The sequence below is a fragment of the Vanessa tameamea genome, chromosome 13 (assembly GCF_037043105.1).
Source record: "Vanessa tameamea isolate UH-Manoa-2023 chromosome 13, ilVanTame1 primary haplotype, whole genome shotgun sequence".
NCBI classification, from domain to species: domain Eukaryota; kingdom Metazoa; phylum Arthropoda; class Insecta; order Lepidoptera; family Nymphalidae; genus Vanessa; species Vanessa tameamea.
Window position 1 is genome coordinate 8,703,424 of NC_087321.1, and position 19,754 is coordinate 8,723,177.

A 19,754-nucleotide genomic window follows, 5' to 3' on the forward strand; every position below is an offset into this window, starting at 1 on the left:
GCATAGTATTAGTAATTAAATAGTTAAGTTACTAATTTTTTTGCCTCGGTCTTGTTTTTATTTTGCTGTTATATAAAACATTTATTTTTTGTTTTGTATTCTTTATTAAATTATTTAATAGTAATACAAGTATTGCATAAAGTAAAATTCTTATAATTATCCGTCATAATTAAGCTAAAAGTGAAAACAATTACTAGTTTGAAAATAGTTAAGATACTTTTAATTATTATATAGTTATGAATATTTCTAAAATATTAAAGTGTTCTAAGAATGGTAATAACCAAGTGTGTGTTTATTCATTCGAAACACCTGTCGGTAAGATAGTTGCAGGTGCTGATGACGATTTCTTATATGTTGTTATATTTGAAGATTCAAAAAATGTCGAAAAAACATTCCAAGCGATTTCCAAGAAATTATCATGTCATTTCGTTGAGGAAAAAAATAAAATTTTAGATCAATTCGAGAGCGAAATCAAAGAATATTTTGCGGGAGATCTCCAAAAATTCACTCTTCCTATAAAAACTTTGGGCTCAGAATTTCAAAAAGTTATTACTTATTATGATTGTTCAATTATTAATTGTAAAAATTTTCATTGTTTTGATGCTACAATAATTTATTATTTAACAGGATGTGTGGGATAAACTACTTGCAATTCCATATGGATCAACACACACTTATGGTGAACTAGCTAAGGTTATGGGCAGACCAGCAAGCCATTCCCGTGCTGTTGGTGCTGCTTGTGGTGCAAATGCTCATCTACTTGTTATACCTTGCCATAGGCTTGTGGCATCTGGTTCTAATGGAGGTTTTAGCAGTGGATTGGACCGCAAGGAATGGTTATTAAATCATGAAAAAAAGTTTTCTTAATTTACGTTGTATATTGAAGAATTTATATCAATGTAAAAAAATAAAGTACAAAATAAAATTTACATATTAACATTATTTTTGAATAATATTAAAATTTAACTTAAATAGTTCGATATAAGACTAAAGTTTTAAATCACAATAAGTACAAGAAAAATGAAAAATAGGTATATTTCCTAAAATATTGCATTTCTTTTTTCACATTTACTCATAACAGTGTATAACATAACTTGTTTACATAACATTTTATTTGCAGATATACTATATGTAAATTGATTGATTTATTATATTTTCATGATTGAAATAAAATATCCTTAAATACCAAGATATAAACAAGACATCTTATGTGTGCATGTGCATCTTAAAATCCAAGTAGGTAACACTAACCATAAAAATAGCAGTAATTCTAATAAGATGGTATTAATACTATGTACAATATTTTAAAACCAATTTCCTATTTTATTTACATTAAAAGTATACATTTGTTTTTTTCAACTGGTTAATTCGGTTTTACTCTCTTGTTGATGAGTGTTAATGGGTGACTGGAATAGGTCGATAGAATTTTTCAAAAGTAACATAAAAGAAAATGAAAAAAGTAAATTGTAACCGAGTACCAAATTATAATTATGGTATAAAATTTTATACTATATTAGCTAAAATTTATATGTAAAATATTATTTACAAAGTAAATGGATATTGGCGCATCATGTATATCCTCGTCTATTTAAATTGTAGTAGAGTCCTTTGAGTTGAACAAGCTCCGAATGCGTGCCTCGTTCCGCGACGCATCCCGCGGTAAGTACGCATATCAGGTCTGCGTCGCGTACCGTGCTCAGCCGATGAGCGATCATAACGCACGTTCGACCGGCCTTTGCTTTATCTAGAGCCTCTTGTACCACCTGTGAATTTTGAAAAAGCGACGTAATAGTATATATTCAAACGTACAATAAATCAGTATTTACCAATACATAATGAAAAACAAAGTCATACACATATTTTATTGAAAATTAGATAGGTACACAGATTCTATTGCAAATAGTTATACTTATATTCAGACGCAATGTTAGTACAGCGACGATTGTGCTTTTAAGATGTCTAAGTAGAAGTGTTGACCCACACTATTGTCTATTATATTGACACGCTCAAATATGATATTAATCATGTTGAATATTAAAAAAAATATATTCGAAATATATTATATATATATTGAATAAATCTTCAGTTTCCGAGTTGTAGATTTCTCGATAGACGATTTATCAAAAAAAATAGATGTATTTTCATTTAAAAAAATGTATAATTTTTATTAAAAAGAATCTACACCTATGCAGTTAAAATTATTAAAAATGAGTAAAATTATTATATTTCTTGAAAAGAGCGTCAATATGATAGACAATACAATGTGGGACAATACATATCATATAGAATTTTTTAATAAAATAAACATCGAATATAATCTTACTTGTATTTTTGCAGTCTTTATTCTAGGCGTCTCACGCACACTAAGACATCTTGACGAGCATCACTCACTCATACAAGACGGTTATAAATATAATTATAGAATAGAATAGATATACACCTACCTATTCTAAAAGAAAATTATTTTCACAACTTCGAGCCTCAAGGTTCTGAGTTTTTCTTAAAATATTTTTAATGTAGGGCAGTGATACATATAACTTTGAAAGAGTATAACCTTATAAATAAGGTTTTATTACTTGATCTAATAACTTCTTTACCTTTTCACTTTCAGTATCCAGGGCGCTTGTTGCTTCGTCCAGAAGTAACATTTTAGGTCGCCTAATCAAAGCTCTAGCTATAGCGACTCTCTGCTTCTGACCTCCGGATAATTGTGTGCCTTTCGATCCAATGTTGGTGTCGTAGCCCTAGATATAAAAGTGTTAAAAAACTGATATAAAATAGTAAAAGTGTCTACGTCTAAATCTTATTGTCTTTGTTAATTAATATGTTTGATTCCTGTGGGGTACCGGTGTACTCGCCAGAAGGCTATGTATACATTTGATTACGTTTCCATCATATGATACTGTATCTTATTAACCGACATAAAGATAAGGACTTATCCACCTTACTTACCATAGGCAAAGATACCACAAAATTATGTATGTTAGCTTGTTTCGCAGCTTCTATAATGTCATCCATTTCAAGTTGTTTCGTATTGTCACCGTACGCAATGTTTTCTCCAATAGTGCGGTCGAATAGAATCGGCTCTTGCTGTACGAATCCGATTGTTTGTCTCACATCTACTAGTCGTAGTTTTGGTAAAGGTACGCCATTTTGAGCCTGAGAAAGAAAGGATTCTGTTAATAGAATGAGCGCTGCTTAGGTTAATCCCAATGAAAAGTCCCAAGTTTGTAAATTACTACTAAACCCTCTCCATACGAATCTCAATCTCAGCTGATCAGCTGTTGACAATTTGTTAATTTAATTTTGAAATATTATTGAAAAATAAAAACAAAATTTATGTTACCACAATGCCTTCATCAGGGTCATAGTATCTTTCCAGCAGTTGTATGATGGTGCTTTTTCCACATCCACTGGCGCCGACTAACGCTATAGTCTTCCCGTTCTCTATTTCAAGATCAAAGTTTTTCAATACTTGAATAAGTGGTCGCGTTGGGTATTTAAACTGCACGTTTTGGAGGCTCGCTTCACCTGTTCCTCTCTGAAAAATAGTAAAAACGGATAATGTCCTTATCAAGAAGCAATTTGCAAGATGAAATTGATGATATATTGATTTACGTAGATTAAAATAGATTTTTTTATAAAATCAAGCGCGCGTCTCGGTAAAATTTTATATAAGTGATATTATCGTTTAAGTAATATCTTCTGTATGCTAATACCTATTAGAGTAGAGAAGTAGAAAGCTTTCTAAAAGCAATAAGGTTCGTCTTCTGAAAATTTTAATTGTTTATGTTTTAATTTTTGTTTGGGTTCAATAGTGTAAATTTTTTTAATTTCTTGACTCAGTTCTTAGGTTGCTATTGCTAACAGAAATGATGTTGCTTAAATATAACGACACTTACAAAATTCTCGGCTGCGGCTTGATCTGGGTCCATAATTTTAGATTGACGATTCAATATCACAATGACGCGACCTGCAGCCTTGATTCCCTTCTGGAAGTTAGGTGCAAACGCAAATGCTTGAGCAGCTGACGACGAGCCCATCAGAAGAGTTTGAGCTGATCTAAAATATAGTATTAAAGATGATATCATTTGTTAAATAGTTTAAATAATATCTTCACAAATAATAAAATTTATTACATTTTTACGATATTTATTGTAAACTCAAATTTAAATTTAAATAAATATTCTACGATATTCACAAAGAATTTATAGCAATTCTTTGCTTCATCATTAATACATTTTTAAATTTTACAGTATATTCATGTTTAAACTTACTTTAGAATTGTAGCGTAATAAACGCCTTGATAAACCATGAGATGTCCTCCGTAAAACATTGTTGCAGAATATACAAAGTTAAAAAGTCCACGAGAGAGGCCAAAAACAATTCCCCGCCAGTGGCATGTTCGTTTCGCAATTAAAAGAGCTGGTATGAGTAGTTTAGTGTATTCCTGAATGAAGGTTTCCTCCCTACCTAGAGATGCGACTGTGCGTACATTCGCAACAGCTTCTACGGCTATCTAGAATAAAGCATATTATCAATGCGTCTAATAAGATATATTATAAATATGATTTTTAATAATGTAAATTAGTACTTATTTTAATTATTAGGTACTAATAATATGTTTTAATTTTATTAATGAAGTAAATATGCTGATAAAGTAGGTACCTGCTTAAAAAAAGGTTGAGTAATATTTAATTTGTGTATAACTGTATGAGTTTATGTATCAAATAGATAAAAAAAGGTTTTTAGAAGTGTTTACGTATCGCAGAAAATGATGCCAATTTTTACTTCATAAATATAAATGATATTTACCGAATTTAAGTGAAGCATTAATAAACTTATTAATTGAGTGGGAATTCGATGATATTTTAGTTTTCTCTATGAAACTACAACAGTGGTAATTTTCCTTATTAACTAAATATATTGAAATTGTTTTCTCCATAACTATTTCTAAATTTTCTTTTATAACACAACAATGTTTGAAATAATCCAAATATATCTAAACGATTTTAAACTTTTATTTTGCGTTCCTCTAAAAATGTTTATGCGTGTTACGTTTATAGTATCATATATCTCTGTATATACAATTCACAATATATTTGCAAATATGTAACTATGATTCAATATGCAACATTAATTGTAAAACATCTGAAAAGACGTCAATGCAAACGGGTTTAATGTATGTTCGTAAAATTCATTTAAACTTTAATAACAAACCCTAATTCCAAGTAGGTATATACAGTAAACGAAAAAGCGCATTAGATACGATATTTGCGAATGAAAGCATAAAGTAATTATAACTTTGTTTTAAATTTTATTTTATGAAGTGCAGAGATAAGAGAAGTATCTTATATGAATCTTCGGCTGAAAAAGATACCGAAATGTATGAAATAAGGGTTCTATAAATATTCAAAATACTGTTTTTGTTAGCTACATAGCCTACATATGGACTTATTACCTGAAGCCGAGATGGTTTAGTGGTTAGAAGACGTGAATTTTAACTGATGGTTGTGGGTTAAACCCAGAACACCAATTAATTATCATGCGCTTAATTTGTTTTTATAATGAATCTTGTGCCTGGCGGTGATGGAAAACATCGTGAAAAAACCCGCATGTGTCAAATTTGACTGTAATTCTGTCATATGTATCGAACTCTCATTGAAGTAGCATGGTAGAATAAAAACCAAAACCTTCTTTTTAAAAAGGAAAATACGTCTTAGCTCATCCATGGAACTTTTGTAAAGTGTTACTTGATTTGATTAACTGAAATTAACATTTATGTGTTTATCAATTAGATTATTTACGAATCGAACTTGCTCTTACTAATCCCGTTTTTCTCTCTACAGAGTGCTAGTGCGTCCCAACAAAACCTCTACCGGAAGGTAGAGAATGTTTGTTGCGCCATTTAAATTTCTAACATTTTGAGGGACAATCATTAAATACAACGATACTGCTCCTTACCTCTATCATTAAGATTAAACGAGTATACAAAGATCGGTATAACCAAGCCGCATTGGGAGTTAATTGTGCAAAAGAATTTATTAATTTTTTTTGGGTCGATTTTATTTTTAGTTTTTTCGTTTCATTATTTACTAGCGACCCGCCCCGGCTTCGCACGGGTGCAATGCTGATACTAAATATACTACAGAATATCTTACAATGTTCAGTTTTTTAGTCATTCGACAATACAAACTGACAAATACTATTTTCCTACGTTTTAAATCTGTAATATCTTCGAAAATATTCATTTAAATTAAATGCTGTAAAAGGCCCCATTCATTTATATTAAATGCATAATGTGTACTTAATTGGATAAGGATTAATGCTGTATTGCTTAAAATCGCTTCAAAAATAAGCCATTATTTCTCGTAAAAATAAAAGGATAAAAAAGGGTTATTGTGGGTTATCCCTAAAAGATAGACCATCGCGGACTTTATTTAAGACCTTGATAAGGCGTACAATACTGTAGTACATTATTTTGATCTATTTCGTAGGGTTTAGCCAGCGTTTGCAATGTAAGCGCCCAAAAATGAGATTAGAGATTTTTTGGTCACAAGTCACACTTTTTAATTTCAAAGATTTTTAAATGTAAAATTATATGTATACAACAATAAAAAAAATTGTATCGTATTTTATATCTTTGGAACTTTCAATAACAGCTTACCTTTGAACTTGATTCCATAGTCTTTGCTGTTCCAAACGATTCAGCTGTGACCATTCTGCCTTGTTTATAAAGTACAGCTGCCATTAAAGGTACGAATGCTAAGGCAACAAGTCCCAATCGCCATTCGTAATACAGCGAAACGCCTAGCGCGAAACTGAACGTACCGAACGCTTGAAGAACTGTACCAATTCTTTGTCCTGTTGCCTGAAATGACAATAAAACTGTATTAAGTGAGTTTATAAATATATTGCCTATTTGATTTTGAGTTTACATAAATGGACGAACCCTAGCAGTATTAAACATGAATATAATGAAAGTATAGGTGAATTATAATGCAAACTTTCTCAATATTTTCAAACTGTTTTACGATTTGAATTCTCACTTCTCTATTAAGAAAATTGTTTAAATATTATGTTCAACTGAAGCAAACTTATTTTTAAATCCAAATTACTAATTATTTTTGTTAAAGAATTGAACAACTCAAATAATAATTAATAATACAAGTATCGAAACACAAACGGTCTTCTTGAAATATCTTCCGGTCTAATAGTCGAAAAGAGATAAAAGAGAAATAAAAACAGGACAACCTAACTTTTATATATGTAATAGCAAAAAAAGGAGTTCATTTTGTTTTTTGCGAATTATAAAAATTGCCGCCTTAGCCTTAAGCTTATTAAATGTCTTACCCCTTGCACAGCCGCTGCTTCACCAGAGAGTCGAGCACAAAGAGCTCCGGTGGAATTATTTTTATCGTCGAAGAAACCAATCTCCTGTTGTAGCAATTTCTCAAACATACTTTTTCTTAATCGAGCCGTCAAATATTCACCTGCGACTCCATACATGGATACCTAAAAAATAAATGGTTGTTTTTTCCAGTATTCGTGACATTATCATTATTCAACAGTACCATACACATATATATTTGCTATATTACAAGGTAATCTATGTTACACGAGTTATCGTAGTATTTTAATTTCAATAATATTTTATAAATACTAGATATACATATTAAAAAATAAATCACATACCATAACGAAATTGGTGATTCCAGAAAAAACACCAATACCGACAAATATAAGAGCGTAATTTCGAACTTCAGCTTTAACTGCTTCTGTATCTGGATTTGAGAGAACCTGGAAAAATAAACCTGGTCACCTTCGCTCATAAATGCTGGTGGATAAAAAATATATACTGCCATTCATTTGACCATTTTTATAACTATAATGCGAATTAAACTGCTTCGACAGCCGTATATAACCGTGCCATATGGAAAACACATAAAGCCATTGGTTTTGCTCGTTAACTGTTTTCAGTCGAGTCGGATTGACATGCCATCACATGTCTTGAACACTACAATATCTCCTATGCTATCGAGAGAATAGTGATCGTGCCTGAAATCGGCCAGGTGGATATCATCATCATAGGTTAAACACTATTCTACCGGAAAGCACTAATAAAATTTAGAAACGTAGATCATGTTGGGCTATTAAAAAAATGTGAGATTGATTCAATGAACATAAATTAGTAAATCTTACACCCATAAAGTCACCGAGGATTACAGCAAGCAGTGGCATAGAAAATCCACTGACAAGTGAACACAAACTCGCTGCTGCAATTGATCTCCATTCCGGCGCATTGAGTTTCACAACTTGGGCAAAAGATATGTCTGGTGCGTCCATAGATTGATCACTTTCCTACAAAAATAAAAAATAAGAATGTTGGTAGGTAATTGTTAAATTCAAAATTCAAATTCAATTATCTTTATTCAACGTAGAAGTATTATAATTTCTTATTGATTGTCAAAATTCTAACACCGTTAAAAGCAATACTTAGATATGACTTCTAAATATGAGTACCATTTTATATAATAATTTGTATTATTATTTCATTATATATATAATTTTATTATATAATTATTTATATATTCATAAATATAGAATTGTTAATTATTGTAGCACCTTCATATATTTTACTATTGTTCTATTTACTTTTATAGAAGTTGGTAATTAAAAATGTTTATAAAAATACGATAGATCTGAAGTATGAAGATCATAAAATCTTAATTCTTTATTATTTCGGCTTTTTAAATCTCGGTTGTATCTTATCATTCTTATTATGATTTGTTACTAACCTATAAGACGACGGAAACAAGGATTTGCTATATGCGTTATTAATATGTTTTATTTGTGCAAATTAAGCAAATACTAATATTAGGTCTTTACATATGAAATTAGCGTTTTGTCGTACTGACCACTTTGATCTGGAATATCCTCTCTTTGGTAAGATTTCCAAATTCAAATTTATAAATTCATTTAGCTGGTAAATTTGAGTTTTGAAAACAGTCATTCATTTATTTTTTCCTCATTATTTTTTTCTTTAGAGTCGCTTATTACTGCACAATGGAAAACATGATATATATTTACAAGTACTTGATCTACCGTGACACCAGTGCTGCACAAACAGCTCGAAGGATTAATTATGTGTATGTGTGAATTCGATTCAAAAATTCAACTACGATGCGGTAGTCCAAGCCGCCTTCAAAGAGTTTATTGATTGTCGCCCCCATGGTTTTTTGAGTAAAGGGATCAATCAGTGAACTATCTATGAGATGGCAAAAGTGCATAGATAACAACGGTGCATACTTTGATTAATTAAATATATTTTACAAAAAACAATTGTCTTTATATTCCTCCCGTACAAAACGTCAATTTCATATATGACCTAATATATATTAATTTAGTACAGTCAAGACAACGTCGTACTCGAACAGTTCATGTTAAAAAGTGTATACACAACGTCAGTAGTCGTGTATTAAGAAGAAAGTTGTCGGTTTAAAATATAAAGATAAAAATTAAAGTTCTTAATAGTTTTTAAAACTTACTACAATTCTAGTTTCTACATGCTCATCTTCATCTTTTTCACTTTGAACTGATATCGTACGGTTTAAAGGGTTGCTTTGTTCTGTAAATATAATGTACAAAAATTATTGTTAGAAGAAAACATTCACGAAAAATAACGTAAGTGACATTTTAAGCTTGCAATCTTTATTGGCACGTGTCACACATAATACGGTGTTTGATGTATGATCAGCTTCTAAATGTAGGTAACACTGCTGTACTAACCTCTTCTCTTCTTGGAGAAGACTTGGAATTAATTGACTTGGTGGGTTTGACTTGTACAAAAATGATATCGGGCGTGTATGCTCTTCCAATGTAAGAAAATTAAAGCAACAAATTGAGATTGTTTTGCAGTGACACCAATTGCTCTGACTTGTTCTTTAACATAATATAATTTAATTATTATTCAGCATACCTGTTTCATTCATATCCGGTGAGTATTGTAACATCACCATATCAAAGTAATGTCCTTTTCTGTTCATTAGTTCAGTGTGACTTCCACATTCTACAACATCTCCACTTTTAAAGACATAAATCTTATCAACATTTCTAATCGTACTCAGTCTGTGTGCCACGACTATTGTTGTACGTCCTTCTTGAGCCTGAAGTGATGAAAAAACGCAAGGTAAACAATATCCGCATTTTACGATTATTTATTTTCATTTTACTTGGTGGTAGGGCTTTGTGGAAGCCTGTCTAGGTTCTCATCAAATATTCTACCGCTAAGCAGCAAGTGAGCCAGTTTGAGACAGGCACAAGGGACATAACTACTTAGTTCCCAAGATTAGTGGCGTATTGAAGATGTAAGGAATGGTTACAATTTCTTACGGCGCCAATGTCTATGGGCGGTGGTGAATACTTACCACGATTTGCCCCATTTACTTTTTTACGTACTTATTTCATAAAAAACAACTTTAAGCTACGTAAGTAGTTAAATTAATTTTTCATTGACAAATATGAATATTGTATTTTATAGCTCAACAAGCGACGCGCCCCGGCTTCGCACGGGTTCAATGCTGATGCTAAATATACTACAGTGTGTCCCTGCGTTTTAAATCTGTAATATCTTCGAAAATATTCATTTAAATTTCCTGCTGCAAAGGGCCATATTGTTCTGTATTAAATGTATAATGTATTTAAGGTACTGAATTGGATAAGGATTACTGCTGTATTGCTTAAAATTGTTTCGAAAATAAGCCATTATTTCTTGATAGAATAAAGGATAAAAAATTGTGGGTTATCTCTAAGAGATAGACATATAATTTTTGAAGACATTTTTAAGGTGTACACTACTGTATATTGATAATTTACAATACATTATTTTGATCTATCTTGTAGGGTTCAGTGAGCGTTTGCAATGTAAGCGCAAAAAAATGTGTTTATTTACGACATCACTTTAGAAACCTCTAAAATTATCAGTATTGCTAATTATAGTATAAACCTTCTTCTTGAATCAATTAATCTAACTCTTAACTATTATCTATTAAAAAAAAACTGTTTCAAAATCCGTTGTGTAATTTTTAAGATTAAAGCTTACACAGGAACAGAAAGACAGCGGTAAGCGACTTTGTTTTATACAAGCTTAAATTATAATTTAACAGATATTTTAAAATATTGAACAAACCTTGTCTAATGCTTTTTGAACTTTTGCCTCCGAAGACGTGTCGAGTGCACTGGTCGCCTCGTCAAGCAATAGAATGCGAGGATTGCGCACCAATGCACGGGCGATAGCGATTCTCTGTTTCTGACCGCCCGAGAGCGAAGCCCCACGTTCCCCGACGAGTGTATCGTATCCCTGTGTTAGTTACAGGCTTAATACCTAATTTACGTTACTTTATAAATGATATTAAAATTAATTTACATTTACTCATACAATATCGTTTATTTTGAGAGAATAAAATCAATAAATTTAACAGTGATGTTGAGAATGGTAACTTATTACAAAGCATGTTATATTTATAAAGCATGGATATTATATATACCTACTCTACATAATTAATAAATATTGTATAGGTACACTCATATCTCACGAATCACGATCATCGTTTTCACTAGTATTATATCTTGGTTGATATTTTTTTGTAATATAAAAAAAATAACTTTATATTTGTCCTTTTTTTTGTTAATAATCATGTTAAGACGGCTAAGTGTGACAAATTAATATATTATTATCCTTACTGAAGGTAGTTTCATGATAAATTCGTGAGCATTCGCTTGTTGCGCGACCATTTCGATGTCCGCGTCGGAAGCGTCTTCCCGTCCGTAGCGGATATTTTCCCGGACTGTGGTGTTAAACAGCACTGGTTCCTGACCGACGAGTCCGATTTGCGCGCGTAGCCATCGCACTGAGAGTTCTCTTACGTCATTACCGTCAATGGAAACCTATAAATAAAATGATTTTATTGAAGGTAAAGTAAGCTACGCAAATTTCCTGTGGTAAGCCATTACGCAATTACAATTTATAAGTTAATTCTATAAAAACACAAGGGAATTTCTAATGCTTACGATATACAAGTGAATGGTTTAGGAGAATATTTATTTAATAATCATAATTAACTATTAGTTTCTATGTTCAATGAATTATCAAAAACGAATACTCACGCTGCCGTCGACGACGTCGTAGTATCTAGATATCAGTTGAATGATAGTGGACTTTCCGCAGCCCGAGTGTCCCACCAGCGCCACTGACTGACCCCGTTTTACACTTATATTAATTCTGTTTAAGACCTTAAAATAAAAGAAAAATATTTGTTTTCAATCATTATTTATCATAGTTATGTATTCTTAGCATGCATTAGAAAGGACTCTTCATTTAATCATTTTTATTGTGGACACTATTTTTAACGATGTTATATATAAATTAAAGTCAATAAATTAAATTAAATTTGCATTAATAGAAATCGAATTGCTTAGTATTCTATTGTAATTGTAATTCAATATAATCTCAAAGCTTTTGTAATGTTTTCAGACAAGCAAAAGGGTTGCCTCATAGTAAGTGGTCACCAATGCTCATATTTAGCGATAGTATATGTAGTGAGGTAAGTACCTCAAGTAAGAGTAAGTACTCAGACGATTTTTTTTTTCAATTTTTAATCAAAAAGAGTAATTTCTTAAAATATCTATGCTCTAGAGTCTAGAGCATAGATATTTTACTTTAATATTATTTAATATACATCTAGAGTCTAGACGTTAAGTATATAATAATATGAGCATGCTTTAAAATTTTACTCACAGGAACATCCGGTCTTGATGGATAGTGAAATATTACGTTTTTTAGTTCAATGTTCCCTTCAATGGAGCTCGGCGTAACACCTTGGTTTTGTAATGGATTGATATAGGGAATATTGTCAAGCAAATTGAAAATTTGAGCGCCGGCGCCGCGCGCTACTCCGAACACTTCCATTAATGTTGACGATATACCGAAGTTGGCTGAACCCATCATAACACCGAAGAATACCTAAAATATTACATACATAAGATTTATCCAAAATAATTTTAAGTAGAGATTTTTCTTACGATGAGTTTAGACATAATATAGGTTTACCCTTATTTATTGTCATTTTACTCTTAAAATTTGTATCTGTAAAAGGATAATAATTAGGTAAACGTAAAATCTTAAGAAATTAACTAGAAATGTTCACTTACAGCTATCATGGTATCCACGTCGTATGTTTCCGGCTCTTCAACCATAAGTTTGTAGCCGAACCAAAATGATAAGGCATATGCGCAGAAAATACAAAAGAATAGCGTGCCCATTGCCATTCCGTTGAAAAACCCTAAAAAGTATTAAGAAAAATAAAATAAATTATCATACAGTTGTAAAAAATTACAACACAACCGCGTAAAGCACATTTTATTTTCACCTCCCACAGCCACCACGCACACCCATTTTTATCTGTTACCCTGTGTACTAACTGCAAATTGTTACGTCGTCATTTATTTAATAAAATTGCAGCTTAAACCAGTGACTAGAAGCTTTAAATTTTTCACAAAAGTTCCTTAATTAACTTAGACGTGTACTAAGAAAGCAATTCCAAGCATTCACCTCTTACGAGGAAAAATTAGTGCATGAAAATTTTGAATTGTAGCTGTCCTGTATGCCGTTATGGCCCTCGCTCCGTTCGCCGCTCTCCCCTTGTTTGTGCATGACGCTTACATACCATATTATGATGTATGTATACTACGTGTTGCTATATAATTTGCTTATAATAATATTGATTATACTTTTTTTAATTTTAGTAACGAAATTCTATTTTTTTTATATATGTATATTATTTATGGTTTATTAGTCAGTATTATATTAAGACTAAAATTAAATAAATCTATACAAAAACCAAATTATATTGGTAATAAAGATGGTGCATAAAATATTTCCCTGTTAGATAAAGCATGAAGCATGTATGTAGATAAGCCCAAATGATTATTTGAAAATCAAACAGAACTCTTAAAACATTGTCGGAAATTGAGGTTTAAGAAATATTGTAATTTGTTAATTGAAAACACACCTTTTTTAATATTTATTTTTCTTACTTCCGAAAGGTGACCATCATATCTTTCTATTTCCTTTCTCTGACCGCTGAATGCATAAACGGTCCGGACTGCTGATAGCGCCTCTTCGGCCACTGCACCTGCTTTGCCGGATGCTATCGCCTCTTTTTTAGATAATCTCGAAGCAATCTATTCATATAAGAACTTTATATTATGATGATTTATTTTAATGTGTGAATGGTAATTGAAAAATTATACAGCTAATAACTCAACTCACTTTGCCCAAATATTTAGATTGTTAGAAGCGTGAAGTTTTCAAGAATATCTAGTCTCGGTAATTATTATTGTTAATTGGATTAGTTAGTAGAGTATTATCCCGATTCAAATTGTCTTTGATGTGCAATGTTGGGGACAAAAATATTGTAATTTTTTTTTTTTTAAGATTATTCCTAGTGATGTATTTTTTCATGTTAAGGGTTTAAGCTAAATTGATTTAAAATAAAAAAAAAAACATTTATTACCAGCCCAGCTATTCCAACTAAGAATAAAGTAACAGGGAAAGAAATCAAGCACAACAAGGCCAATTTCCACCCTTTAATGAGTGCCATTATTATGGAACTGACGAATGACGCTTGGTAGAATATAAAAGTTGCCAGTTTTTCTCCTATACCTTCTTCCAGTTTAACAACATCACTAAAAGAAGACAAATTTAAGTTACGTTTTATAATTATATAAATACTAATGTAAAGGAAGGGAGAAGATTAAAATTAAATTTGTATTCTTAGGTTGACGCTTTAATCTAAACAAATTATAGTAACTAGTTTCGGCTCGCGGCTCAACTTGCATTGGAAGGGGGGATGTTTTTTTTTATGATATCGGTAGGCGGACGAGCAAATGGGCCACCCGATGGTAAGTGGTCACCACCGTCCATAGACAATGGCGTTGTAAGAAATATTAACCTTGGGAACTAAGATGTTACGTCCCTTGTGCCTGTAGTTACACTGGCTCACTCACCCTTCAAACCGGAACACAGCAATACTGAGTACTGCTGTTTGGCGGTAGAATATCTGATGAGTGGGTGGTACCTACCCAGACGGGCTTGCACAAAGCCCTACAACCAAGTAAATTTGTTAGGTTTGACAACGTGTGTTAAATTTCATGGTGATTGGTTAAATATAACGATTAAGTCGCTAAAGCGTAACAAACTGGTAAATAAACTCACTATTGCGTAGTATGACAGCAATTTCGGGGTAAAATCAAAGTCGATATCAAAGTATGTAATTAATTTAACATATCGTTTCTTATCGTACTAAATACTGCAATGATATTAATTGTTTAATTTACGATATAAAGTTAACAGATATTTCAAATTATCAATATTCAAGTTTGAATAATACTTTAATATTATACTCACTCGGTCATTTTGCTTGCGAAGTCTCCTGTTTGGTGTGTGTCAAAATATTCGAAATCTTGATTCAGAGCCGCTTTCAAATACTCCTGACGGATCCGGAATACCTTTTGAAATTAAATAATATTTTGCTTACAGGCGTAATACAATTTTATATTAATTATTTATTATTTTCATCTTTGAATTGTCATTATAGTTAAATGTAACTTAAACATTTGAATTAATAAATCTGTCCGTGATACTACCTAATATTGCCAATTATTGTACTCGATTTTGAACTCAGGAGTTATGTTAAAATTAAAACAGTTAAAATTCTACTTAAGAAAATTTAACCGGCAATATCTCTAACCTAACAGTCTGTACTCTCCACTTTTGCTTCTAAAAACTATATTGACACGGCCATTTGAGTCTTATATTATCTTACCAATTACTTAATATGTTTGTATGATTTGTATGTGGGCTCTTAGGTGTCTACATATTAAAATGAATTCTTATTCTTCGTTTACTACTACTATCTTATATTTTAGTAGGTTACCAGTATTCTAAACTAATTTTAATCGTGGCGTTTTTAAAAATTTTAGTAAATTGTATTTGGAAGGCAGACGTCCAAATAAAATATCATCTTATGAATGATTATGACCGCAAACAGCGATTAGTAAGAAATAGTATCTACTTGACTTAATGTAGCCAGGTGCCAAATATTGGAACGAAGATGTGATGCTCCGCGGTAATAATTAACTCTTATCTTGTATTATTATCACAATTAGTCTTGTATATCTATTGAAAGACTAAATTATATACGTATTAATTACTATCAGACATAAATCCTACTCATACACAGCCTTCTGGCAATTATCAATTAATGTAGATTATTAGACATTAAAATGATCCCATAGACAATTAAAACTTTTAACTAAAAATACATTCCTACATGATATAAACGACCATAACAACAGTTGCACAAACCCACCTGATTAAAAGCTGATATATTCATAAGAACAGTCGCGAGGTAGGAGAATATAACAAGTATTGCGCCAACTATACTGTTATTTATGGCAAAGGTTTTGATTGCTTCGAGGAAGACGTCAGATTCGCCCAAGATACCGAATCTTACCATACTTTGTAGCAAAGATGAAAACAACAATGTATTTATTGGTGTCATACATCCACATAATATTGAGAAGATTATTGCTAAGAATATATACAATTTATCCTTTCCGGTGGCGAATCGGAACTGAAAAAAATATTTATGTATTAAAATCGTTACTTTGACTGTATTTGAATTAGTCATTGTGAATTGGTTATTTATAGAATATTATAGCAGTTAATAAATTTTATAATACTTTTTTGAATACTTTTAATATAAGTATATATATATATATATATATTTGAAAAAGACGTTGATAATAGAAGTAATATTAAATAAGGCTATTATTAGTCGCATAATTTGAACGTTCCGCTCATCATTCCTAGATTTAATATATTTATTTTATTATGTACTTACTAAGGTAATAAATGATACACTTGGTACTTCGTTTCCATTTGTTTCTGTGTCGGCATTGCTGTAACAGTAATTATTTTTATAGGCAATTATAGGTATGATGTTATATATCGCAGGCAAATAGCTGGGATATTAATGTATAAAACCTTTTAAAAAAAACTATATATATTCTAAATATTTAGCATTTAACCAAATAATTATGTCCCAACCTAAACTATCAATATAAATATTTATATTTACATGAGAGTCCCTAACGGAAGATGACTTGGCTGAGTGTCATTCAGGCCGCTGATCGAACAGCAGCGTTTAGTAAAGTGGCTAAGCGTTTTATTTGATGGCTGATTAAGCTCTTTGCCTGCGACATATACAAAGACTTATTTCATTAAAAAAATGGATATTATTTTGGTGCTTTTTTAATTTATTGTCTTTATTTCCACGCTAAGTCATCGAATGGAAATAAACGATACAGAGCTTTATATAATCGTTAGCATTTTGAAGTTTTAAGCGGGAAATAAAAAAGTATCCATTTTAGTAAAAAAAAAATATTTTTTTATTTTTATAAATTTTATAAATTATATTCCAGATATAATAACTGGAATATAATTTTTACTACTCATAATTATGATCAATCGAGTCGCTGGCAGGGTGGGACGTTAAATAAAATATAAATGAATATGATTAGTATCAATTGGAATCTCTTAGGCTGTGTTAGGTTATCAATGGACCAAATGATTGCAACTGCAATATTGTGACTTTTAATTCAAATCATTAGGCAGTCTACCAGATGGGCCACATAATGATAACCAAGCAGGAACTAAGGTGTTATATCTCGTGAGGCTGTAGTTACACTGGATCACTTCCACCATTCAAACCGAAACACAACAATACAAAATATTGCTGTTTGGTGGTACTATATATGATGGGTGGATGGTAATTATCTAGAATGCCTTCCACTAAGTCAAGTCTGTATTAATACGTAAACTTCGTACTTTAATTTTATATATTAAGAATTTATTATAAATGGTTATTATTTAAAGGTATACATAAAATTATAAAAATAAATGTATAATTTGGTAAAAAATATCGACATTAAACAATATTAAATTATTTCAAAATGCAAAAATACATATCAATAAACAAATTCGTATTATTTGTATATATGTAACATGTAATCTGTAAAAACTGCGGTATTTATCTGCAATTCTACTGATATATTATAATTAATTGAATTAATAAATAGATTTCGTGTCTATATACAGAACCCAGAACAGATTTTTTAATTTTATACATGTATTCAACATATAAAAATACACCGATGGAGATAATGAATGTATGTCTATTCTGTAATAATATTGTTTTTTTCCTCTCGCGGATCATACTTCTGGATAGGGACTAACGCCTCCATGCGGGTATTCCGAAATTAGAATAAGGTGTTGTTTGAAATAATAAAAAACAATATTCTAAGTTATAGGTATATTAATTGTATTAATACTTCAAAAGGTATGTATGCGAAACGTTAAAACCCTTCTTCGGTGTAAGGTAAATAATTTACAGATTATATTAAATACAACGAAAAGGAAAACAAAGAATAGTTATTTGTGATTTTATCAATTGTGTTATATGACTTAAGTTTTATTTTACAGCTCCTTTTGTAGATAAATAAGGTATAATAAAGTAGTACAATAAAGTATTGGGAGATATATAAATAAAATACAAATATATGTACGTATTCTACGTAAGTATGTAAAACATTTTATCTATTTTTTAAAAAAAAATAACTATTTTTATTTAGATTTATTTCTAAAACAGATCTTTTTATGATTTAGTACATGTCGGTTGTATTCATTTATTATATCAAAATATTATATTGATAAATAAATACAGAAAAGTATTAAAATATATATTTTTTTATAGACTTTTTTGTATTTCCCTGCCTATTATATTTTGTCGTGCTAACGGATAACTAATAAGCAGCTGCAAGCTCACAAAAATATATAAACAATTTAAATAAAAAATATGTATATTATATATTTTAAACAACAATACGAAACTAGTCAATAGCCATAAATTTATGGATTTTTTCAATAACACATACCAACAATAAGGTCACATTAAAGAATTGATAACATTTTATATTTACCTGCTTTTGTCGTTAGCGGAGCCATTTTTCGTGAATTGAACTTTAGACAAATCATTCACGGTGTAGCTATTCTTTTTGCCCTTCTCTTCCAAGTCCGCCATTTTTATGACATGGATTTTATGAACTTCGTTGGAAAACTTTTTCGCATAAGAATTTATTTACACAACAAGTATATCACGTATTTTTTCTCGTCGGCGTGTCCTCTCCATCGACAACTGACTAGCTATCACAAAAGCTGATATGCGTTATCATGACGATATACTCGGTTCTATTTCTATATACCGTCGATTATCAGGACGTCAACTGATGATAGTTTTGCTTATCTATAAATCCACTTAATGCAAATCTACATTTATAAATTTATTGAAGAGGTGCCCATTAATTGCGATTTTTTTTATTAAGATAAATATTTGACTTGTATTTATCCGATGTTTACTAGTTGTTATTGTACAAAGTTCATACACATCCAATGAGACTATTTAAGATGACGATTATTTCTAACGAGCTTGATTGGATTTCATCAACTCCTGAAAAGAAAAACATTGAGTAACTAAATTAGATTCACCGTGAGAGATTAATGAAATTTTCTTCTTTCTGTAATTAAAATTCAATTATTTTGTTAAATATATATATTGTCAATTTCATATAAACAA

At 30.7% G+C, this 19,754-nt stretch overlaps 2 protein-coding genes across 2 annotated transcripts; one reads left to right on the top strand and one right to left on the bottom strand.

The window, feature by feature from the left end:
• Window positions 1-39: 39 nt before the first annotated feature.
• LOC113403349 (methylated-DNA--protein-cysteine methyltransferase) lies at window positions 40-929 on the top strand. The gene is made up of 2 exons (XM_026643866.2): window positions 40-545; window positions 628-929. The coding sequence occupies exons 1-2, from the start codon at window positions 237-239 to the stop codon at window positions 865-867; spliced, it is 549 nt and encodes a 182-aa protein (XP_026499651.2). The 5' UTR covers window positions 40-236; the 3' UTR covers window positions 868-929.
• Window positions 930-1,489: 560 nt separating this feature from the next.
• Window positions 1,490-19,533, bottom strand: LOC113403345 (ATP-dependent translocase ABCB1). The gene is made up of 23 exons (XM_026643859.2): window positions 19,102-19,533; window positions 16,965-17,022; window positions 16,431-16,694; window positions 15,467-15,567; window positions 14,574-14,745; window positions 14,070-14,241; window positions 13,210-13,340; window positions 12,797-13,021; window positions 12,166-12,291; window positions 11,743-11,946; window positions 11,189-11,359; window positions 9,980-10,166; window positions 9,549-9,628; window positions 8,203-8,361; window positions 7,696-7,800; window positions 7,354-7,515; window positions 6,668-6,871; window positions 4,278-4,519; window positions 3,903-4,062; window positions 3,347-3,541; window positions 2,953-3,159; window positions 2,598-2,744; window positions 1,490-1,763 (listed from the first exon to the last, which is right to left on the bottom strand). Exons 1-23 carry the CDS (start codon window positions 19,200-19,202, stop codon window positions 1,569-1,571), a joined length of 3,768 nt encoding a protein of 1,255 aa, XP_026499644.1. The 5' UTR covers window positions 19,203-19,533; the 3' UTR covers window positions 1,490-1,568.
• Window positions 19,534-19,754: the final 221 nt, after the last annotated feature.